Consider the following 25,115-nt stretch of genomic DNA (forward strand, 5'->3'; position numbering starts at 1 on the left):
GAAGCTCATGGACCACTGGAAGTCCATGAGTGACAGCTTGGGAACCCCCGATTGAGACAGGATTCTCTACAGCATAATAAAAATCCATGATCTGTCTGTGAGTGGTAGAGGTGGCAGGTTTGCATGCATATGAGTGTACTGAAAACAGCTGTACTTTTAGCTGTACTTTCGGCATTGTGAGTGCTTCTCTCTGGAGATCCAGAACTTAGAAAACCCAGTCTGGAAGTTGACTTCTAACTCCTCCTCATGGGGGAAATGACCAAAACTGCCCTCCTCTGTTTGTATGTTTGATTAATCCAGGGAACTCTGACTGCATTACCAGAGAATCCTCTCTTCCTCTCACTACCTCAGGCCAATTTTCTCCCTCTCAGAAACAAACATTTCTTCCCCCCCCCTTCCTAAGAAATGTCCTGGCTCAGCACAAATTGGCCACAACACGGAAGACTGTGCAGGGGGAAAGAAAAAAAGTGAGTTTCTCTTCCTGTACTTCTGGCACCGACGGAGAGTTAATCAGCAACACATTCTGTTTTATAAGACAGGCACAGCAACTTATTCTTTATCATGATTGCTCTGTAATTATATTTGCTTATTTCACCATTGGCCTAGATCTCAATCCGCCTGTGCAAAAGTCTCATGCTCTGCACGATCATGGCTCAGAAAGGATTAAGAGAATTTCTGGACAAGAAGATGGAAGAAGCTGACAAGATTGCTCCTCAGGATCGGCTGTTTTTACATGATGGGGGTTTATATCCTATTTTGGTGTGTCAACCGGAAACACTGAAAATGCTTGACACCTTCGAAGCTCGGAGTGATGATGTGATATTAGTGGGATACCCCAAAACCGGTGAGTGTCTCAGTCTTACAAGGAACATTCAGGTGTATATGTCTATACGTGTAGACATTTATAGTATAAAATTTATAAGAAGGTAATTTTTATATACTACCCTCACATCATTTTAATGATGAAATTAGCACAATTAGCAGAAACCTAATTGTGAAATATTTAATGAGTTCTCCTTTTGAAACTACTTCAGTAAAAACTGTATCTAAGACTAGGCTGGGGGGTTGCCTGTTTCATTTATTTCCAGAAATACAGAACCCACAAAATGAGGATTCATTGTTTATTATTTTAAAAATCTGCTACATGTTAACTATAAGAATGACTTTAATAAGCATGAAACTAAAGTTCACAGTTCCATAAACATTACAATTTTTGTTTATTTATAAAAATATTTATATCCTGCCCTCTTGGAAAGCATCAGGGTGGTGTACAGTAACATAAACACATTTAAAAGCAATTCAAAGCAGTCATTAAAATGTCTGGTTACTCAAAAAACATTTTAAAACACTGCATAGGCCTGTTACCACAATCAGATGCAAGGCAAGGGTTCATCCATCCAAGTCATGTCTTTGCATGCATACAATCTGATCCAGTTAATGGGTTGTGAAAATACAGGATAATATGACAACACTCTTGAATTCAACCTTTTTTCCTTCTCAGCAAAGAAATGACTGGTAATTGTACATCAGAGCTGGACACTCACCAAGCCAAAGGCAGCCCACAAAAAGATTATGAGAGCCCACTGGGGTGGGTGGGTTGATAAATCTCCCGTTTCTATTGTTTTCATGGTACTAAAATGGGTTTATCAAGCACCTGGAATATATGTATTTCTTTAGGTGATTTATAACCTGCTTTTCATTAAAATAAATCACAAAATGGGGTACAACGTAAAATGTTGTTGTTATATACCTTCAAGTCGATTATGACTTATGGCAATCCTATGAAGCAGTGAACTCCAGTAGCATCTGTCATGAACCACCCTGTTCAGTTCTTGTAAGTTCAGGTCTGTGGCTTCCTTTATGGAATCAATCCATCTCTGGTTTGGCCTTCCTCTTTTTCTACTCCCTTCTGTTTTTCCCAGCATTATTGTCTTTTCTAGTGAATCATGTCTTCTCATGATGTGTCCAAAGTATAACCTTAGTTTCATCATTTTAACTTCTAGTGATAGTTCTGGTTTAATTTGTTCTGACACCCAATTATTGGTCTTTTTTGCAGTCCATGGTATTTGCAAAGCTCTCCTCCAACACCACATTTCAAATGAGTGGATTTTTCTCTTATCCACTTTTTTCACTGTCCAACTTTCACATCCATACCTAGATTGGGAATACAATGGTCTCAACGTTCCTGACTTTAGTGTTCAGTGATACATTTTTCCATTTGAGGACTGTCAGGATCCCACCTGCTGCCACCGCTTGTCAGGCCCCTTCCTGTGGTCACCACGTTGTCACAGTCCTACCTCAGGGTCCTGCTCTCTTAACAGTTCTCTCACCAGCTCTAGCAAAGATCTCTCAAGATCCCACTGCTAGGCAGCACCACCAGACACTCCTTGTAAACAATATTGCCCTGAGACTGTGCCTTAGTCTCCTCCTGGCTTATTGATACATTGTGTCTGGGTGCACTTACAGGCCTCAACCACCCTGTATCTTTGTGCCTATAAAGATTACAGCCCTGGGTTGCTCTGGATACCCGATGATGTTACACTATCTCTTCACCGCTGCCACCATTGATACAGTTTCCCAACCTTGGTGAATGCCCTGCCCACCCTTCTGGTCTGTGTAAACCCAGCCAAGGATCAGGTGTTTAGGTAAACCAAGAAATATTTATTTATATACACAGGGAATACTTAAATAAGTTTATTTAAAGGTAAAGTCAACAAGCATGTGGTTTCATAAGATGCGTTACTCTTTATGTTTCTAGTCATCAGTAACCTGCCTCACTACCCGCCTAATCCAATCCACCCAACAAAAGCCTCCCAAAACCAACCAACTCAACTAACCAACTTCTCTCCCACTCTCAACTGTCATCCTCTCATTTATACCTTCAGACAGGGGGAGAGTGTCCCTGTTAGTTCTACTGGACCTCTCAGCAGCTTTCGATACCATCGACCATGGTATCCTTTTGGACCGCCTTGCTGAGATGGGACTTGGGGGCACTGTGTTACTATGGCTCCATTCCTTTCTGGAGGGACAAACCCAGAAGGTGGTGCTGGGGGATTCCTGTTCGACTCCTTGGCCGTTGACCTATGGGGTCCCTCGGGGTTCAGTTTTGTCCCCCATGTTATTTAAAACTGCTGGGAGAGGTTGTCCGGGGGTTTGGGGTTTGGTGCCATCAGTATGCGGACGACACCCCACTCTATTTCTCCTTTCCACCTAAAGCCAAGGAAGCTGTCCTGCTCCTGAACCAGTGCCTGTCATCAGTGATGGACTGGATGAGGGCGAACAAATTGAAACTAAATCCAGACAAGACAGAGGTGCTCCTGGTCAGTTGAAGGGCAGATCAGGGAATAGGGATTCAGCCTGTGCTGGATGGGGTTACACTCCCCCTGAAGACACAGGTTCGTAGTTTGGGTGTGCTCCTGGACTCAGCTCTGAACTTGGACGCCCAGGTCTCGGTGGTGGCCAGGAGTGCTTTTGCTCAGTTAAGACTGGTGCACCAGCTGCGCCCGTTCCTGGAAATGCCTGATTTGACTATGGTGATGCATGCCTTAGTTACATCCCATTTAGATTACTGTAACGTGCTCTACGTGGGGCTGCCTTTGAAGACTGTTCGGAAACTTAAACTGGTACAAAGAGCTGCAGCCAGAGTGTTAACTGGGGCTGGTTACAGGGACCATACAACTCCCTTGTTACAACAGCTCCACTGGCTGCCAGTTTGTTTCCAGTCACAATTCAAAGTGCTGGTTTTGACCTATAAAGCCCTATACGGCCTAGGTCCAGGCTATTTGTCAGACCGTATCTCCCTATACGAGCCTGCCCGGGCCCTGAGATCTTCAGGAGAGGCCCTTCTCTCAGTCCCAACACCTTCACAAGTGCGATTGGTGGGGACGCAAGATAGGGCCTTCTCTGTGGCTGCTCCTAGGTTCTGGAACTCCCTTCCTAGGGAGGCACGAATGGCCCCCTCCTTGCCATCCTTCCCTCGGCAAGTAAAGACTTTTTTATTCTGACAGGCTTTTGGGATAGAAGGTGTTTAGGATTGGGCTCAACAAGGTTTGTTTTATTGTCTTATGCCATTATCTGTATTATTTTAAATTGTTTTTTACTATTTTAAGTGCCTGTTTCATGGTTTTAAGGTTGCATATAGTTTAATTGTATTTTAATTGTATGTTTTTGTATGCTTTTAACTACAGCCACTCCGGGCGACGTACAACATAAAAACATACAATTTACATTAGAGCATTAAAAAATCTCAACCAATGATAATAAAAACTAACCCACTCCAAAAGCCTGCCTGAAGAGCCAGGTCTTCAAGGCCCGGCGGAAGCTCATCATAGAGGGGGCATGGTGGAGATCATTTGGGAGGGAATTCCACAGAGTGGGGGCCACAATTGAAAAAGCCCTCTCCCTAGTCTTCACCAGTCTAGCTGTTTTAACTGGTGGGATGGAGAGGTCTTTTGAGGCTGATCATGTTGACCTGCATCGCTGATGATGCTGGAGGCGCTCTTTCAGATAGACTGGGCCGAAACCGTGCAGGGTTTTAAAGGTCAAAACCAACACCTTGAATTGGGCCCAGAAAGCAACTGGTAACCAGTGCAACTCCTTCAGCACTGGAGTAATGTGATCTCGCCGGCAGCTGCCCTTAATCAGGCGAGCCGCCACATTTTGTACCAGTTGCAGCTTCTGGACCATTTTCAAGGGTAACTCCACATAGAGCGCATTACAGTAGTCTAGGCGAGAGGAGACCAGGGCATGTACCACCACTGGGAGCAGATGGTTGGGAAGGTAGGGGCTCAGCCTCCATATCAGATGAAGTTGATACAGCGCCCCCCAGCTCACAGCCGAGACCTGAGCCTCCATGGGCAGCTGGGAGTCAAGAATGACCCCAGGCTGCGGACGTGGTCTTTCAGGGGCAATTGTACCCCATTGAGCACCAGGTCAACATCCCCCAGCCTTCTCTTGTCTAACACGAACAGTACCTCAGTTTTGTCAGGGTTCAGCTTTAGCTTATTCCTTCCCATCCAGCCACTCACCCACTCCAGGCACTTGGACAGAGTTTCTACAGCCAACCTCGGTGAAGATTTAAATGAGAGAGAGAGAGCTGCGTGTCATCCGCATACTGGTGACATTGCAGCCCAAATCTCCTGATGATAGCCCCCAGCAGCTTTATATAGATGTTAAACAGCATCGGGGAGAGGATGGAGCCCTGTGACACCCTACAAATGAGAGGCCATTTGGGGAACCAATCGGTTTCTCCATATTGTGTCCTTAAAGTAGCCTCTTGTCCAGAGTATAGGTTGCGCATCAGGACAATCAGATGCTGTGGCACCCCCATTTCTTTTAAAGCATTCCATAGTTTTCCATGATCTACACAGTCGAAGGCTTTGCTGTAATCCATAAAGCACAGGGTGATTTTCTTCTGAAATTCCTTGGTTCGTGCCATTATCCAACGTATGTTTGCGATATGATCTCTGGTGCCTCTTCCCTTTCTAAATGCAGCTTGGAGATCTGGCATTTCTCGCTCCGTATATGGTAAGAGCCTTTGTTGTAGAATTTTGAGTATTACTTTACAGACAAAAGAAGGCATTTCTTCATGCAGTGCATTAACTATGGAATTTGGTCCCATAGGAGGCAGTGATGTTCACCAACTTGGGTGGCTTTAAAAGAGGATTAGACAAATTCATGGAGGTTAAGGCGATCATTGGCTACTAACCATGATGTCTATGCTCTGCCTCCATGGTTGGAAGCAGTATGCTTTTGAATACCAATTGCTGGAAACCACAGGAGAGAAGAGCGCTCTTATGCTCAGGTCCTGCTTGTGGGCTTCCCATATGCATCTGGTTGGCCACTGTGACCACAGGGTGCTGGACTAGATGGGTCAGCCAGCTCTTCTTATGTTCTTATTTGTGTCTTTAACATCTGTCTGGTAGGCAGAAATTCAGCAGGTTAAGTCTTTTCCAGTATGGAAATACAATTGTGGGAAAAGCTTTGCCATGAGAGTACTGTTTAATTTTGTGTTATGCCATGCCCTCCAAAGCAGCCATTTTGAGTTATACCATATCCCCCATGGCCCCCACAGCTCTTTCTCAAAATTCAAAATGTGCCCACTGGTCCCAAAAAGCTGGTGACCTCTGTCTTAGGCTGTGCACTTTAGTGACCAAGTTTCAGGCATCTCTGCTACTGGTTTGACCTATTTTATTGAGCTCAGACATGATCTTAACAGTTTCATGGTCACAAATGTTATACACCTATGCTTAGTTAATGGATGGTTGCTGGTTAGGCGCCATATTTATGGATTTGCACAGTCTCAAGATTTACCTTATATCAGTATCTGTGCCGTTTTAAATATTTCAGTCTGGTTCTTACTCACTCTGCATTTTCTGTTTCCATTTGTGTTTTGGGTTCTGAGCTATTCTGTATAAAATAAACCTCTGTATTTCCCATTCACTATAATGGGGAATCTAAAAACAGCTATAACTTTCCCCCCTTTTGATCAAAGTCTATGAAATTTACAGGCACAGGAGCCTCTAAAGGCACATAAAAAGGATTAATTTTCCTCCATAATCCATATTCGTTTACTATTTTTACGGGTTGAGGGTGGGAATATGTCTCTTACTCTTTTATACCTTATAATAATTAAGAGATGGCCTAGTTTATGTGTATTTTTCTTGTACATTTTTATAAATAATAAATGGTTAACTTTTTTAAAAAAAAAAAATCCTCCACTTATGTACTTTAACAAAGAAACACAATCCCGAGCTCTTCTGCAGGCAGCAGTTTGGACAGCCTCACTTCTTGCAGAGTCCATAGATCTAGAGAAATATAGACATATATGGGAAGATATAGAACTTTAAGGACAGAAAAGTACAAAGCAACAGAGTGCCATTGGGGGCCCTTATATAACTTGAGGGGGGTTTATTGACATCACACTTTGGTACAGGCTGGGGGAAAGACTCCCATAATCATCTCATCTATGTTCCTTGCATACTAGAGAGGGGAGTACAGGTGAAAGAGCTGTTCTTAACTGCAAAAAAAAGAAACACTACACCTTTTGGAATCTGCCAGTATTTATTGTACTGTTACAGTTTACCTATATGAAAACCATTAAGACATTCAAATTCTATGCTGAAATTTCCTTGGCAGTGCAAATGTGATGAAAGGTCTATGTAACTGCAGGCATGATGAGTCTCTTTCTGTTTTCTAACTGTAGTCTCTGCATTACTTTAGGTACTAATTGGGTTGGTCAGATTTTAGTTGAGTTGGCATCAGCATCTGGAAAGTATGATGAAGAAGAAAGGAAGCAGAGGCAGCAAAAAGAAAATGAACTATCGATACGCCCATACCTTGAATTTGGAGATCCAGGGAAGTTTGAGGTCAGCACTTGAAAGCTGTACAGCTTCATCCATTTGAATATCATGAGAGACATCAACAATCACAGCAGCCTTCTCCAACCTGGCATCTTCTAAATGTTTTGGACTACAACTCACATCAGCCCTGACCACTGGTCATCCCGGCTGGGGCCGATGGTAGTTTGAGTTCAATAAGCATCTGGAAGGCCAGAGGTTAGCCACGCCAGTTTTAGATGAACATAATAAAAGAATTTAAAATGTTTGGGCCTGGCATTCTAAGCTTGACTTACTTACCTTAAGACATCATCTCTTCCTCTGTGTCCCACCAAAACTCTTAGCTCAACCAAAGCACTGCTCCACAGGCAGTTTTGCATTAGGTATTATATACCAATCTTAATTATCTGAGGTCCTTATAGCCAAGGCTGTACAGCCCACATACTAGGGCAAAGTATCAGCATGCTCAGGGTAATTCTGAGGTTTGCAGATGTATAAACAAGAGCATGTTCAGTAAGCACAGAATGCTGATTTACTGTTGAGGGGAAAAATGGAGAACCAACAGAATGGAATGGAGTGGCTGGAATTCTGAAGAGGAAGCAGTCCATACTGCAACATTTTGTTGCAGCAAGTCCCACATATTGTATTCTACAAGTAACAGACAGATAATTTTAAAAGCAGAGAGGGATGCCCATGTTTGACCTGGATCTCAAGAGCATTCCCAGTCTACATCCCCAACATACAATGCTGATGGAAAGGGAGAGCAAATTAAACAGATGTGTTTCTGTATCCAGTCTTCAGTGACCATATAGTTCTACATGTTATCATCAGTATCTAGATGTGTCTCTGTAGTGCTGTGTTGGACATGATGATGATGATGATGATGATGATGCATATTCCACTCTTCCTCCTGAAGGAGCCCAGGACAGCAAACACATCATCATCATCATCAACAACAACAACAACAACAAAACATTCTAAAAAGAGTTCATAACTTTCCTAAAAACAGTTAGAAACACTGTGGATACAATCCAGCAAGGGAATTTGTTGTGCTTGGGACTTGGATTGCTTTGATATCACTTGCTGAAATGAGGTACAAAGAGCACCCCCTTACATATACAGTCAGTATGACATGTTAGCGCCACAGGGATGAGCAGAGGAACGGATGCATATTGCTGGCTTCCCAGCTTTGAATTCAGTCTTTCCTAAAGTCTGCCAAAACCTAAGCCAGAACTGGTACTGGGCATTTTTGTTTGAAAAAGCATATAGCAGTCAGGGACAAGAAAGAGTAACACCGCTCAGTTGTCTCATTTCCTAATATTTAAGGCTGCAGTCCTAACCCCACTTACCTGGGAGTAAGCCACGTGGAATTCAATAAGATTTACTTAGGCATAGATAAGGAATTTGAGATTATGTAGATCAATAGGATAGTATTCCAAGGTGTGCTGAAGTACGAAGCAGCTTTTCAGTGTGGCTAACGTGCTGTGGATTATTCCTATAGTGCAACTGTGTCACAGTCTTATTTTTCACATAAAGCATTGTTTACTTTCCTTTTTTTAAATCATGATACTAAAGAGGATGAAGACATTACCTTCCAGAAGAATTATAAAAACACATCTCATTCCTCAAAAGATTCCCAAATCTATTTTTCAAAAAAAGGCTAAGGTAAGTGCTCTCCTTCAAGTTTCCTTTGTTAATCAATCAATCAATCCATTAGAATATTTAATATACTGCTTTCCAACAAAAAGTTTCAAAGTGGCTTACATAGTAAAATAGAGCAATGAACAAACTGTGGTTTCAGATCCTGGATACATTAAACTGTAGGTTTGGTTTTTTCTTACTATGGGAAACTGTCGTTTATTCAAAACCAAAAGTGGAACTTTTCAGTCTCCTTACCAAGAATGGAGGCTCAGTACAGCTTATTCAAATAATGCTAAACTGCGTTAGCATTATGTCCAGCCACTGAATCAAACCACTGCTTTGCTTACTCTGATTGACAACAGTTCTTTAAGGTATCAAGCAGATGCCTCCCCCAGTCTTACAGCTTAAGGCTGCAATCTTGTACACATTTTACCTGGGATTCTGGGGGATTGAACTTGAGACCTCATGTGCAAAGAACCATTTCTAACAATGAAGTATGAACTCATCTTATTTTTTTAAAAGGTATTTGTCTCCTAGTTTTTCTCATTACATTAACATAGGCTTCCTCCCCCCCATACCTCATTACATTAATTCATGTCCAAATGCATTAAAAAGGTCATACTGCTGATTAAAAAAAGATATGAAATTATTTATTTGTTTTGGATCTGAACGGTGCCCTCCTGGTTTTTGCGTACATGTTATGTCTGTCTCTGTATTATTATTTTTTTAAATGTCTGTTTCCGTTTTGAAGATGCTGGCTTTGTTTCGGAATCCAAAAGACACGGCTGTATCTTACTTCCATTTCGCCAAAGGCATGAAACTGGTTCCTGATGACCAGCAAACCTGGGAGGAGTTCTTCCCAGATTTTATGAGTGGAAAAGGTATGTGCCTCTTCTTCTATTCAGCCTATTAAATTCTGGACTAGGTACAAGAGAAATAGAATGTAGAAGTAGAAGAAGAAAGGTCAGCTTTATCTTAAATTGTTTGCAGTTTCACAGTCATCATTAGAGCAGTTCTGGATTTGCAATTTTACAAACACAATTTTACAAAAAAGCACCAGACATTTCTGACATTTCTCTCACTGTTTTTTATTCTGCTCCTAGTAAGTCAGTTTTTTTTGGGGGGGGGGGCTTTTCATAGCATTGAATTGGCTTTTGTCCTAAATATGTCCCTTTTGGCCACTGCTAACTCTCTCCCCAGATTACTAGGCACACATCATTGCAGCACACATCACTGCCCAGTAGGGATGGGATCTGTTGACTGGTGCCGGATCAAAAGCATTCAGTCGACCCAACAGGCTGGTAACGATTCGAGTTCCTTCTTTGTCCGCAATCTGCTGCTTTTACCAATCTGTTTTTTCCTCTAAAACATATTGATATTAATATCTATATTTTTAAGGAAATACCAATAGTTTTAAAGGAAATATTGATAAAGGAAATATTGCTACATTGCACCTGGACCCACCCAAAATGATGAGGCAGACACCAAGCATATGGGTTAAGAAAGGGCAACATTTTATTAATGCCAATTAAACAAACTGAACCAAATTAAACCAAGTAAAGCAAATGACCTCTCGAGGAATAAGCCAATTAAGCTGGATAGAAACTGAAAACTGAATTAAGTCCAAACTGAGATCTGCGGAGGGAACCTAGATAATTGTAAAAGATCAGTGTGGGCCCCTATGAATCTGAGTACGAAACTTAATTCCAGCAGCTGAGCGAGTAACCTTGGCTCTAGGCCGCAGAGTAGTGAACTAGCTACTCCTGGCCTTTCATTGCCAGCACATTTACTGTGCCTAGGGAATCATGTCAGTCTCACCCTTGACTCAAGTCTTGAGGCATTGAGTCTGTGATCCGGGCAGTCCTCATGGAGGGCCCCTGTCCCTAGCATTGGCCTTGAGGCTTTGATAGACAGGTCTGAGGAAGCCCCCTTTTACCTTCTACAAGGTGCCTCAAGGTTCTCACCAAGTTTTTTCCATTTACCCCCTTTTTTCCCTAATCCAGCACTGACCCCACCAAACCTATTTAAAAACACTCCAACTCATCATTGTCCCCCAGTGTGACACAGGCAAAACAACCTCCCTGTCAAAAGGATGTCTGGAAGGAAAAATTCCTGTGCGGCTTCCTAGTGTGATCAGGAAGTTGAGCTGGCAAATGGTTGGTGGGGCATGCATGCATGTCTCTGCCCCTCCCCATTTTTAGCCTATACACATTCAGATCAATGCCTGAATGGGGTTGAAGACTATTTTATTCCAGTGAGCTGGCGACCAGCAAAGCCCACACTAAAAACCAATGGGTGGGTCGGTGAGTGCTGCCAAACCCCACAATGGGCGGGAGAAGGGGAAAGGCATGAAAGTGAGCCAATCAGGTGGCTTTGCGCATGGCCCCAGGCAGACTAAACATCTGCACCCGGCATCAGGTGTCATGCCCCATCAGGGCTGGACAGGGTGCAAAAAGTGACACCCCCCTCCAACAACAAAGCTGGGAGAGGGGACCAGGATCGCCACTGAAGAAAATATTGATAAAAATATTAATATCAATATTTTGAGATACTTAAAAAAACTGTTTCTGTAAATGGCCATGGGAAATCATTACATAAAAATCTGATCCGTAATGATAGCAAATAAGCGAATTAATGGAAAATTTGGTACCAGAACTGAATTGGATGGAATTCTAGCACATCACTATTGGCCAGCAGCGATGATCACATCATGTTTCATGGCATATTACACATTATTGGGAAGATGAGAGTGTTAGGAATAAATTTATTTTAGACCCCAAAAAGTTGCCTAGGGTTGTCAAGAGTGGTTTAAAAGAACCTACATTTCTGTCAGAACCAATGTTGCAAAGAATTCTGGACCCTAGAGAAACACAACTCAAAGTTCAGTTTCTTCCCATGAGAAATAACACCCATAGGCGCCTCTCTGGCTGGAATAATAATATCTTGGAAAGATAAAATGTATCCCAGTTGATTGTTGATAGTTTCTCTTGTCTTGCTTCATTTTTTCATACACACCCTGACATTGTAGCTAAATAGCATAACAGAACAAGTGTTCCTAAACACTTTGCTAGAATGAATCCATAGTTTTACATCATACTGCTGACACAAGCACACTAAAGCCTCATGTTTACCTTTCCACCAAATGTCAATCTAACCCTCTTACTCGCATTTCCTCAGTTCTTATCTCATATTAAGCTGCTTAGATTGACATGTGTATGAATTATTTATCAAACTCTCGCTTTTTAGAATTATGAGAAATGTAACAAAGGATAAGAAAACGCGCTTGTTTTATTCGGTAATATTGTATTTTTATTCTATGATTTTAGTAAACATTGCATCTTGTTTTGCTTATGAAATCTATATAAATGAAGCTTTGGGCTAATAAAGTTTGTTCTCTCTCCTGACAGACTGTGGTCTGTATGGTTAGAGACCCTTTCTTGATCAAGCAAGTAATTGTCTGTGTGTCTGCTTTACTTTTGGTATCTGGCGGGACCACTAACAGGTAAAATAAATTATTGAGCTTGTGTGCCTAATTAGAATTAAGGTATACGCCTGCTCACCCCCCCCCAGAGAAGGGAGGGGGTATTTAAATTTGTTCCTAACAAGAGAAATACACAGTAGAGTCCTTACAGGTGGCTTTTGATGTTACATGGAAACACTGACTATACCTCCTCCAGGCTTGCCTGCAAGAAGAAATTGGTGTATGTCTCCTCTATAAGGAGATGGATGAATTTTACCCACCCTTGGAAGCATATTCTTCTTGCCACAGGGGAACTTTTCAAGTTACACAGAAACATGACTCACACACACTTTTCTGTTGGTGTTTCCACATGACAGTGTAAACTGCTAATTTTGGATTTGCCTCTAAACCTTGTTAATCCCTCAAAACCCATTTTGAGAAAGTTACAGATCAAATTATTTTATCTGGGCTTTAACTTAACCTTTTGCTACCATCAGATAAAGCACATAATTTCAGCCTTGCAGTGTTAGCAATTACATGCAGCCGTCTCATGTGAAAAATCTCTGCAGGTGGCAGCTTCTTAGCAAAGAGCTTTCTAGACCTGGGCCTGCTCCACCCATCCTGTTTGGATCCTTCTGGGGATCAAGGAGAATAAGGGGCATTCAGTTGCAGCTGAGCCTTGCTTGAGCAACAAAGTTTATCGGACTTCTAGTATGTTTTGGGTTTTGCTCGTCTTGACTCCTAGCCCTGCCTTCTGGCTTGTCCTCTGATCCCGATAGCTCTATGGTCCTGACTCCTGATTGTCCTCTGATCCTGATGTTTTTGATTACTTGCTCCAGACTGCTGCCCATGGCCCAGCCCTGACATAATTTAACAAATGTGCATGTTAACCATAGGTGCATTTTCACTTAATGGCTTGGGAATTAAGTTTCAGTTGCCCTTCAGTGGATGAGATCTACCTATCCATAGCGAATGGATTGCCTGGCTCATTCACCACTGATAGAAATGGCAACATGCCATCCAGTTTCAGCCCATGCTGAATGGATGGCATGCAAAACTTCTGTTCTGGTGAACAAGTCAAGGCCTTTTGTGCTCCATGTGCAGGCAGTCACCCCATAAGCAAATAAAAAATGTATTAATGTATTTTTAAGGTCTGTTTTTATTTTTTTTATGATTATGTTTTGATGTGTTTTTAGTGCTTTTGTTTGCCACCCTGGGCTCCTGCCTGGAGGAAGGGCAGGATATAAATAAAATAATAAATAAAATAAATAAATAAAAAGAGATCTTAGCCATGTGTGATGGCTTACACATTTTTCACATAACAGAAAAATCAATCAAATGAAAAGGACCACATTGGAACTCATACAGGCGGGCCCCGCTTATATGGCAGGTTCTGTTCTGGACTGCTGCCGAAAAGCGGAACCCATAGACAATAATGGTGCGCGTTGCGCGAAAATGACGCAAAAATGGTGCGTGACGAGAAAAACCGCTGTAAAAGTGGAACAAGCACCGTAAAACGGGGACTTTTCGCATTTGCGCAACGCCGCATTAGTGGAACGCTGAAAAGCGAAGCGCCGTAAAGCGGGGCCCGCCTGTACCTATAAAACATTGCTGAGCAGAATGCATATGCTAGTAAGCAAATAGCTTTTAAAAGCTAACTTCGCTTAAGAAGGACTTCTTGGATTATTGTCAAAAGACATAGGGCCATCATCAAACAAGATCCATGGAAGATTTTTTTGGAAATTTTTTTTCACATGGAGCCTTTCCAAACATTATCCTGCATAAGCAAGTCTGACTTATGGAAAATGCATTCAGATTTTATAGAAGTTCATCAATGACTTAGCCGCACTCTGTTAAATGAACAAAATGTTCTGTTTTCTTCCTGGTAGTGCCTTACTGCCTTTATTTTGACTACATTATTGAATGGAACAAATATATGGATGACAAAAACATCATGTTTATTACCTATGAGGAATTAAAAGAGGTAAATATTACGTTAAAAATAAAACTTCTAATGGAGAGTGTGTTAATTAAATAGTGTCCAGGAAATTAAAATAGGATTTAAATCATGGCTTCTGCTTGTCTTCTCTACCTCTTTGACCAGTAAACATCACAGAAATATTTTCTTTTAAAATTCAACCTTTGGATTTGTTAATTCATTCCTGTTCCTATTTCAAAACTATTTGAGTATTCACACAATTCCAGCATGTATGCAAACTCACATCTGGAAATAACAAGGCTCCATATTTTTCTAGTCTAGTATGAAAAACCCAACCTGACTTCTGAACTGAGCAGCAGCCAAAACTGTTATGTGCTGGTTGCAACTCTTGTGCGGTACTAAGATCAGAAACCGGAACTGGGGGCTTGGTTGTAGTATTTTTCAATTGTGATACCCTTCTTTCCTTTATTCAGAATGAAACTTTGGGACTAAAAAAAATTGCGGAATTCTTTGGTTTTTCTGTGACTGAACAAGATATTCAATCCATTGTGGGAAAGACCAGTTTCAAAGCCATGAAAGAAAAATCCCTAGAAACCCATGGAAAAATGGGCGAGAGTCTTTTCCGTAAAGGTAACATACTGATATGTTAAATCACTTTCATCAAAAGTATATACCTTGCTTTCTGGAGACTGTCTTAGGTACTCCTCCGAAATATCATACAATATGAAAGATAAATCTATGAGTTAAATATTTTAGAGCAAATCTATACATGCAGTAGAATCGTATGACCATTTTCCCTGGATTGTACCATTCCAGACTGCAGATGGGGATTGTATGTTTCAGTGCTGTTCCATGGAGGGAGAAAAAGCACCCCTCCTTGGTGTATCAGCTGCATCATGTAGAATCTGTGGTGTGCATAGTTGCAGATGCCATACCTCTTGCATTTAAGGACTCTGTTTACAGTCTCTCCCCCCCCCAATGCATGTACTATTTATTTATTGAGCATTCTTGTCTTATTTTCATTGTTTTTTATGTAAACCACATAGAGATTGTTATCATATTAAGCGATATTTCTTTTTTATAAATAAATACATTTATGTCACTGATATCCTCTTTCAACAAAACATTCACAGTGGTATGCAGTAAAAACAAAGAAAAATAAAACAAGAGCTCAGTAATAAAAACAAGACTTCAATACAACTATCAGCCCACCTAAACAACTCAGGCTGTGATTGTATCCACACTTACCTGGGCCTGGGAGTAAGTCTCAGTGAATGCAGCAGGCCATTCTTCTGTGCAGACGTGCAAAGGTTGCACTCTCAATGACTGAAAAAGCAGTGGGAATATACAACAATTGCAAGATGGTAACCTATAAAAGCTCACTGGAATCAAATAGTCTTCAACCCCATTCAGGCATTCATCTGAATGTGTATGGGCTAAAAATGGGGAGGGGCAGAGACATGCATGCATGCCCCACCGGCCGTTTGCCAGCTCAACTTCCACAGGGGTTTCCAATCATAAGGAAAATTCCGTCTCGGGTACCTATCTGCTCTATTTCTGATGGGAGTAGATGTGGGGGACTCAAAGCTGGGCCTCATTTAACACACACATACACTTTTGGTTTTTAGGGTGCCACAAGAATCTTTCTTATCTTTACATGGGTATGAGGGAGGGGATTGCAGTTGTCATGGAAACATTCACTGCACTTATTAAAGTAAAAGCCATTCATCTCTCTTGCACTATACTTATACTTATACTTTATATTTGCAGGCATAATAGGTGACTGGAGGAATGTCTTCTCTGAAAGCCAGAATGAAGAAATGGATAGAAAATTTGAGGAGACTGTAGCAAGCACCAAGCTTGGAGTGATGTTGAAGTATGAGTTGTACTGTAAAAGCTGAGGAGGGCAATGGTGCTATAGATCTCTCATGCATTTGGTTTTGTGCATGCAGGAAAACATGTTTGAGTTAATTTTCTTTGGTGGTTATCCCTTCATGTCCATAGTACTTATATTAAATATAAAATTTACATTTTTTAAAGCAGAAAATATTTCCAGGAGTTTTAATTATGCGTAGAGTGAACCTGTACTTATGCACAGAGTGAAACTAATTACCAGATCTGAAAGAAAATTTGCAAAAATTGGAAAATATATTGATAATTTTAGTTCCCATTTTTAAAGACAAACTCATTGGGCTAAAGCTCAAGCCCTGACACAGATTAGCAGCTGAAATACACCTCAAATGTTTAACAAATGACACATTTCAAATGCTGAGTGACAGATGTGTCTGGAATGGAGAAAGATATGAATAACTAATGGATTTCACATTTTCAAAAATGGAGGATCTGTTTCTTTGTCCCAGAAGCCCTAGGTGCATGTTACCTGAAATCTGCACAGTTCCTAATCAGGTTTCCTACTAGCCATACTGACATTACTTGATTCACACATCAGAGTAATCTAAACTAGGATGGCTTCCAGAGCTTTTTAGGAAGCTATGAGGAAAGGTTGCAGCATTCAGAGCTTTTTATTTTAGAGAAAAGACGAGTAAGAGGTAACATGATAGAAGTGTATAAAATTATGCATAGCATGGAGAAAGTGGATAGAGAAAAGTTTTTCTGCCTCTCTCATAACATCATCAGGACAGCCAAAAGAAAGTACTTCTTCATGCAGCTCGCAGTTAAACTGTGGAACTCACTCCCAGAGGAGGCAGTGATGGCCACCAACTTGGACTGCTTTAAAAGAGGATAAGACAAATTCATGGAGGATAAGGCTATCAGTGTCTACTAGCCATGGTGGCTATGCTCTGCCTCTATAGGTGGAGGCAGTATGCTTTTGAATGCCAGTTGCTGGAAATCACAGGAGGAGAGAATGCTCTTTGCACTCAGGTCCTGTTTGCAGATTTCTCATGGGCAACTGGTTGGCCACTGTGAGAACAGGATGCTGGACTTCATCAGCCATTGGCCTGATCCAGCAGGCTCTTCTTATGTTCTTATGTTAATTCCTCTATGAGGAAACAGTACAATGTTTGGGGCTTTTTATGTTAAAGAAAATGAGAGTAAAGGGGAGACATGATAGAGCTTTGTAAAATTACTCAAGATGTGGAGAAGGTAGACAGAAACACATTTTTCATCCTCTCCCATAATACTGGAATTCGGGCCCATCCAGTGAAACCGATTGACAAGTGATTCAGGCCAGACAAAAGGAAGCACCTATTATTATTATCATTATTGTTGTTGTTGTTGTTGTTGTTGTTATATTTATATTTATATCCCGCCCTTCCTCCCAGCAAGAGCCCAGGACGGCAAAAAAAAAGCACTAAAAACTTTAAAACACCGTAAAAGCAAACTTTAAAACACATTAAAACAAAGTATCTTTAAAAATGTTTCTTAAAAAAAACTTTCATAACATCTTCCAAGATTAAAAATATTTTAAAAAAGAAGGTTTAAAAACATCTTAAAAAGCAGTTCCAACACAGATGCAGACTGGGATAAGGTCTCCACTTAAAAGGCTTCTTTAAAGAGGAAGGTCTTCAGTAGGCACTGAAAAGATAACAGACATGGCTCCTGTCTAATATTTAAAGGGAGGGAATTCCAAAGGATAGCTGCCACTACACTAAAGGTCCTCTTCCTATGTTGTGCAGAACAGACCTCTGGATAAGATGGTATCTGCAGGAAGCCCTCACCTGCAGAGCGCAGTGATCAACTGGGTGTATAAGGGATAAGACGGTCTTTCAGGTATCCTGGTCCCAAGCTGTGTAGGGCTTTGTTCACCAAAACTAGAACCTTGAACTTGGCCCAGTAGCAAATGGGCAGCCAGTGCAATTCTTTCAGCAGCAGGGTGACATGTTGACAATACCCTACCCCAGTGAGCAGTCTCGCTGCCGCATTTTGCACTAGCTGCAGCCAGGGGCATCACTACCGGGGTGCGGAGGGTGCGGACTGCACCCGGGTGACACCCTGAGGGGGGTGACACCCAGAGCCACCCCACCCTGCGCCATTGGCCGGCAAAGGAGCCGAGAAGCGCTCCAGATCGGCGCAGCCAACTCCTCCTCGGAGGCAGGCGGGCGAGACCGACAGCAGGCGCCCGCTCGCTGGTGGTGAACCTGGGACGGGCCTTCCACCACCAGCCTGGAGCGTGCGGTGAGTGAGTGTGTGTGCATGTGTGCACGCGCACCAGACCAGCCACCCTCGTCCATGCACCTGGGAGGGCGTGTGCCAGAGGTCTGCACCCCCCTGCACTCCCGCTAGTGACGCCGCTGGCTGCAACTTCCGGACCAACCTCAAGGGCATCCCCACATAGAGTGCATTAAAGTAATCCAGTCTGTAGGTTACCAGTGCGTTGACAACAGTGGTCAGGCTATCCCGGTCCAGAAGTGGCCACAGCTGTCTTACCAGCTGAAGCTGGTAAAAGGCACTCCTAGCCACTGTGGTCACCTGGGCCTCTAGCGACAAATTTGGATCCAGGAGCACCCCCAGACTACGAACCTGGTCTTTCAGAGAGAGTACAACCTCATCCAAAGCAGGCAACTGACCAATTGTCTGAACTCGGGAACCACCAACCCACAGCTCCTCTGTCCTGCTAGGATTCAGATTCAGTTTATTGGCCCTCATCCAGCCCACCACCGAGTCCAGGCAGCGGTCCACGGCTTTCACAGCCTCTCCCAATTCAGATGTTACAGAGAAATAGAGCTGGGTATTGTTAGCATACTCCTGACACCTTGCCCCAAACCTCCTGATGACCTCTCCCAAGGGCTTCATATAGATGTTAAACAGCATGGAGGTCAAGATGGTACCCTCCAGGATGATGGACTAGATGGGTCTTTGGACTGATCCCAGCAGTGCTTTTCTTATTCAGTGCCTGGCCATGGCACTGAAACTGCCTTGGTCGCCCTGATTGATGACATCTGTTGGGAGAGAGATAGGGACAATGTGACTCTTCTTGTTCTCCTTGACCTCTCAGCAGCTTTGATACAGTTGACCACGGTATCCTTCTGGAACATCTGGAGGCGGTAGGGGTTGGGGGCACTGTGCTTCAGTGGTTCCGCTCATACCTCCAGAGCCATTTCCAAAAAATAGTTATGGGAGGCTACTGTTCAGCACCATGGGAATTATCCTGTGGTGTTCTGCAGGGTTCCATCTTGTCTTCCATGATATTTGACATCTATATGAAGCCACTGGGAGCTGTCATCAAGAGATTTGAAGTGAGGTGCCATCAATACACAGATGACACCCAGCTCTACCTCTCTACTCCATCTGAATCAGGAGAGGCAGCTGAGGTGTTGAACTGGTGCTTGGAAGCTGTGATGGACTGGATAAATAAATTGGACTGGATAAATTGTTGTTGTTATGTGCCTTCAAGTCAATTATGACTTATGGTGACCCTATGAATCAGTGACCTCCAAGAGCATCTGTCATGAACCACCCTGTTCAGATCTTGTAAGTTCAGGTCTATGGCTTCCTTTTTGGAATCAATCCATCTCTTGTTTGGCCTTCCTCTTTTTCTACTTCCTTCTGTTTTTCCCAGCATTATTGTCTTTTCTAATGAATCATGTCTTCTCATTATGTGTCCAAAGTATGATAACCTCAGTTTCATCATGTTAGCTTCTAATGATAGTTGTGGTTTAATTTGTTCTAAACCCAATTATTGGTCTTTTTTGCAGTCCATGGTATCCGCAAAGCTCTCCTCCAACACCACATTTCAAATGAGTTGATTTTTCTCTTATCCGCTTTTTTCACTGTCCAACTTTCACATCCATACTGGATGCAAATAAAGATCAATAAATTGAGGTTGAATCCTGTAAAGACAGTGGTGTTATGTGTCCAGAGTTCTTATGTCCAAGAGGTGGGATGATGGCCTGTTCTGGATGGGGTTGCTCTTTTCCTTCAAGGAGCAGGTTCACAACCTGGTGGTACTCCTTGATCCAACACTGCCACTGGTGGCTCAAGTGGCCTCAGTGGCTAGGAGTGCCTTTTCCCAGCTCCAGCTGGTTTGCAGCTTTGGCCTGTTTTGGATAGAGAAGACTTGGCCACAGTGCTCCATTCTCTGGTAACTTTCAGACTGGATTATTGCAATGCACTGTACGTGGGGCTGTTCTTGAAGGTAACTCAAAAACTTCAACTGGTCCAAAATGCAGCAGCCAGATTACTCGCTGGGGTTCCTTTTAGAACTCATATAGGCCCTGTTTTAAAACAGCTGCATTGGTTGCCAGTTCATTTCTGGGCCCAGGTTAAGGTGCTCACATTTGTGTTTAAAGCCCTAAATGACTTAGATCCCAAGTATCTGAAAAACTATCTCCTTCCCTACAGACCCTCTCAGGTGTTGAGATCAGCAGAAGTAGTTCTTTTGGTAATTCTGTCACCCTTAGAAGCTTGGGGGAGGTGGCCCGGGACAAGGTATTCTCTGTGGTAGCCCCTAAGCTGTAGAACTTCCTCCTCACCAAGGTGCATCTGGCGACTTCAGTGTACAACTTTCGGTGAATGCTGAAGACGCACCTTTTTACCCTGGCCTTCAACACCCTATCTTCTGTTATCTTGTTTAGGTTGTTTTTATCTATTTTTAATTGTTTTAAAATTGTTGTAACCTGCCCTGGGACCTTTGGGTGAAGGGCAGGTAATAAATTCTAATCATCATCATCATCATCATCTCAAACTTTAAAGGGTATGGGTTTGAGTTTCAGAGCTCCAAGTTAAAACCTTTTAAAAGGTTTTCAGATAAGGGTGTGGTTGCAGCAGTTCATTCACTCCTAGAGTACAATAGTTGAAGCAAACATAATCAGACAACCAGATTGCTCTCTTACAACAGCACAAGATGCTAGTTTATGAAGTGAAGGACATTAACTGCCTTGTCGTTAGCTTATTGTGCATCTTCTTGAACTGTTGTTAGAACATAGTGTTCCAGTTCCTTGTACCCACAATATCAGTTTCTTAACTGCTTCTACAGAAGCCAGCTACCATCTAAAGGGAGCAACTAGTGAGGTGGTATTGCTCCCCAGCAACTGGTATTTTGAGATATTCTGCCTCTTGTACTAGTGACTAGTAGCAGCCATATATGGAAGAAGGCAATCTTTCAGGTAACAACTCACAAAGCACTTTAAATTGTATATGGAAACAGACTGGAAGCTAGTGTAGCTGAAAAAGCACTGGTTTAATATGATCCAAATGCCTCGTCCCTTGATCCAAATGTTGTGGTCCTATTTTGGACCAGCTGCAGCTTCTGGTCTGTTTTTGAAGGAAGTCAGACACATAGCACATTGCAATAGTCTAAATGGGAGATTACTAGAGCTGGGCAAGTGATCTCCAGCGATGTATGGTTGCTACTGTCATTTCAGATGAAACTGATAGGAAGGTGCTTCAAACCACAGAGGCCACTTGAGCCTCTAATGACAGTGTTGGATCAGTAACTATCCTCAGACTGTGAACCTGATCCTTTAGGGGGAGTGCAGCCCCATTCAGAATAGGTCAAACATAATTTGCCTGGATGAATGAATCACCCAACACTACCTCCATCTTGTCTGGATTGAGTCTCAGTTTATTCAAATTCACCCAGGCCATTACCATGCCCAAGCACTGATTTCCCAAAATATATATACTGATGTCACCTCAACTCAAATCTCCACCTGACCCCTCTTGGCAGTTTCATGTATATCAGAGTGGAAACCTCAGGCCCGGGCACTCAATGTGGCCCTCCCGGTCTCTCTATCTCACTCTTGGGATTCTCTCCAGGCCACACTCCTCTCATCGGTCACACCCCTCTCACCAGCCACATCCTCTCTCTCCTCAAGCCACACCCTTCCCCAGCCTTGCTGCACACCCTCCTTGAGTGATTCTGCCTGGCTGGAATGTGTCCTTGAACTCTGGTGATGATGGAACTCTGGTAATAATGGCTTGCCTGAATGGAGGCTAAAGGGAGATATGTGAGTGGGTGTATAAATGAGCTTACTGTAGAAAGGTAAACATTTACATTCATTGTTCCATCTATTTTTGACTCTGGCCCCACCCACCATTGGCAAGGGACCCCTGGAAAGTTGCCCAGAAGGGAATGCAGTCCCTGGACTGAAAATGATATGTAGATGATAAACTGCATGGGGGAAAGAAAAGAACCATGCAGAACCTCAAATCACAACTGCAAAGGAGTCAAGCAAGAGCCCAATCTTCTTGAATTGGCTCTCCAAGCAGTAGTGGAACCATTGCCAAGCAGTGCCTCCCACAACCAGCTTGCAGGGCCTATCTAGAAGGCTTATCCTGATGATCCATGCTCTAGAAAACCATGAGAGGTCCAAGAGATTCAGCAGTCCCACCCACACATCTGCTTTCTCAGCAAAAGTTATCCCATCGGTCAACCAAAGCAGATTGTGTGTCAAAGCCAGGCTGATTCAAAGGGATCAAAAAAGCAGTTGAATCCAGGAGTGACGGGTGTTGACTGGCCACTATTCCCTTGAGCATCTTTTTCCAGGAAAAAAATGTTAGCCACTCACTAACATTGTTAATGTTTTCCGGGTCCAGGTTAGGTTTCTTCAGGAGTGGTTGGATTCTGTTGTCAAAGAGCTAATTCTGTTGTCAGTGTGTGTATGTGTGTCTACTTCATTCATGGACATCTAGCTAAACAGCCTCTGTATTATCTGGATGTGTCTGGAAGCAGCTGCACAAGGACATCTTAAGCTGCATAGTTCCTGCTGTGACCTCTAGTAATCTGAATTAAGGAGGGAAGCCCTTTGCTGTATAGCTATTGTGGCACCCAGTGCTGGTGCCACGCTATTTTGCGCCCTAGGCAAGGCTAACTACTTGCACACACACCCCAAATTGCTAACTTCAATTTTCAAAACAGATGTCTTGTAGAAAAAATGAAAAGCACAACACTTTAAACTTCTAAATTTATTTTAGTTGCATTTTTTCCAAGGGTTAAAAAAACTAATCTGTATAAAACTGTGCCCCTCAAAGGTCAGTACGGCGCCCCTCTGAGGTCTGCGTCCTAGGCGGCTGCCTTGTTGGCCTAATGATAGCACCGGCCCTGGTGGCACCTCTGGAAAACAAAATCCTCCTCTCATCTTAATACAATCCAGCCTCACTGTACACACATTTAACTGGATATGAAGACCCTGAGAAGTGAAGGACACTGTACAGCAGGTATAGAAAAACTGCTGGCCCTCCAGATGTTGCTGAACAACTCCCATCAGCTTTAACAAGCTGCGCCAATGACAGGAGTTGTAGTTTGTTGGGTATGGAAATATTACTGACTTGATATAAAGTAGATATCGGTTTATTTCCCGATGACCTGACCCCAAACATTCCAGTGGCTAAGTGAATAAAAGCCTGATTGAACTGGAAATGTGTTCCCCTCCCATTTCCTTATGCATATCTATACTCTGTGTCTTGTATGATGTTACCAACTGTATCACAAAAGAATGCCTATGTCTGATTTACATGGTTGTAGAACTTGACACGCATACGCTTAAAAATGCAGAAATGTAACCTGAGTGTAATTCTTAGTTTAATGATCCCACTTGTAACCGAACCTCCCCTGCTGCTATCTATCCTTTGTTCCTCTGGCTCTGAGTGCTTATCTCAAGGTCGTATAAACTATGCAAGCCTATGTCTGAAGGAAGGCAAGATGTTCCTGGCTTTTGTTATCCTAAGCACCCCATTTTTCCATATGTAAGATGTTACTATGTCTAGCAATGTTTTTCTATTCTTTATGACGTCTGCTCCCCATTTTTGTAACCGTTGGGGAAACTATATAATCTTGTGCATATCAATAAACGGGGTTCCCACTTCTGAAAGGCATCTTGCTGGCAGGTCTTGGGACCCCTTTGCAAAGGTAATATTGTGTGTTATTTCCTAGCCTCTGGTAATAGATTCTTGCTCTCAACTCCGCACCTTCCCGGGTGGATGTGAGCTGAGTAGACAGTGACGGCTTGTGTGTTGGGTTTGGACCTAACAAGTTCAACATCTGGAGTCAAAGGTTCCCCACATCTGCTGTACAGGAAGCACTGTAAAAACAACAGAAGGAGTTTTCTTTCAAACATTATTACCAGTCAAGATTCGGACCCTACCCGCATGTGTAACTCTCTTTTGCACCCTTCACTGGTTTATTCTCAGATTCCATGGTGGGAAAAAAAATCAAACTTCATCTATATTACTGACATTATTGAGAGAATTCTCCACAGTTTTGAGGGGTGATTTCCTTTCAGACAAGGTTGTTGCTGTTATGTTGAAAGACCAACGTGGGTGAATGATGATCAAAAATCTTGTTTATTGAGAACGTTATAAAATATATGCCCAACGCGTTTCGGTTGGATAAATTCCAGCCTTCATCAGGGGCTATAATACACAAATATAAAACCTAATTACTCAACTTTAAACATGAAATTACTACTTACAGCATTCTGTTTCACCATGTTAAGAAATTTTTAAAACATCTTTATACTCACGTACCACAAATAAGATATCTTAGTTATTCACTGTTTCATACAAAATCAATGCAGAGCAGTGTCTCAGTATCATCAAATAAATCTGGTAAAGGTTTAAGTAGAAAACGCCAAGATAATTACAATCACTCCTACCGGGAGGAATGTTGATTAGGAAATTTGCTGCAACTGTCTGTAAGAGATCATGTGAAAATATCACACCTTACAGAAGGGGAAGAAAATCCAAGTCTTCATTCAGCCCGTGGGGAAAGAAAGTGTTTAACTTCAGAATCCATGACAGTTCCTTTCTCAAGAGTATGCGCGTGTTATTTACATAT

General features: G+C 42.4%; 1 protein-coding gene across 1 annotated transcript; it reads left to right on the top strand.

Moving 5' to 3' along the window:
- The first annotated feature begins 313 nt into the window (after positions 1-313).
- Positions 314-24,128, top strand: LOC133383520 (sulfotransferase 6B1-like). Its single transcript, XM_061624412.1, has 8 exons — positions 314-467; positions 607-844; positions 7,222-7,367; positions 8,913-9,002; positions 9,730-9,859; positions 14,328-14,422; positions 14,851-15,007; positions 16,148-24,128. The coding sequence occupies exons 2-8, from the start codon at positions 634-636 to the stop codon at positions 16,276-16,278; spliced, it is 960 nt and encodes a 319-aa protein (XP_061480396.1). The 5' UTR covers positions 314-467; positions 607-633; the 3' UTR covers positions 16,279-24,128.
- Positions 24,129-25,115: the final 987 nt, after the last annotated feature.

Source organism: Rhineura floridana, chromosome 4, assembly GCF_030035675.1.
Source record: "Rhineura floridana isolate rRhiFlo1 chromosome 4, rRhiFlo1.hap2, whole genome shotgun sequence".
Taxonomy (NCBI): domain Eukaryota; kingdom Metazoa; phylum Chordata; class Lepidosauria; order Squamata; family Rhineuridae; genus Rhineura; species Rhineura floridana.

Bases quoted from the DNA above. Each gene is read 5' to 3' on its own strand.
- LOC133383520 (XM_061624412.1), top strand. From the start codon at position 634: ATGCTCTGCACGATCATGGCTCAGAAAGGATTAAGAGAATTTCTGGAC. The intron at 845-7,221 runs GTGAGTGTCTCA...GCATTACTTTAG, and splicing joins AGTGGGATACCCCAAAACCG to GTACTAATTGGGTTGGTCAG. The intron at 14,423-14,850 runs GTAAATATTACG...TCCTTTATTCAG, and splicing joins CCTATGAGGAATTAAAAGAG to AATGAAACTTTGGGACTAAA.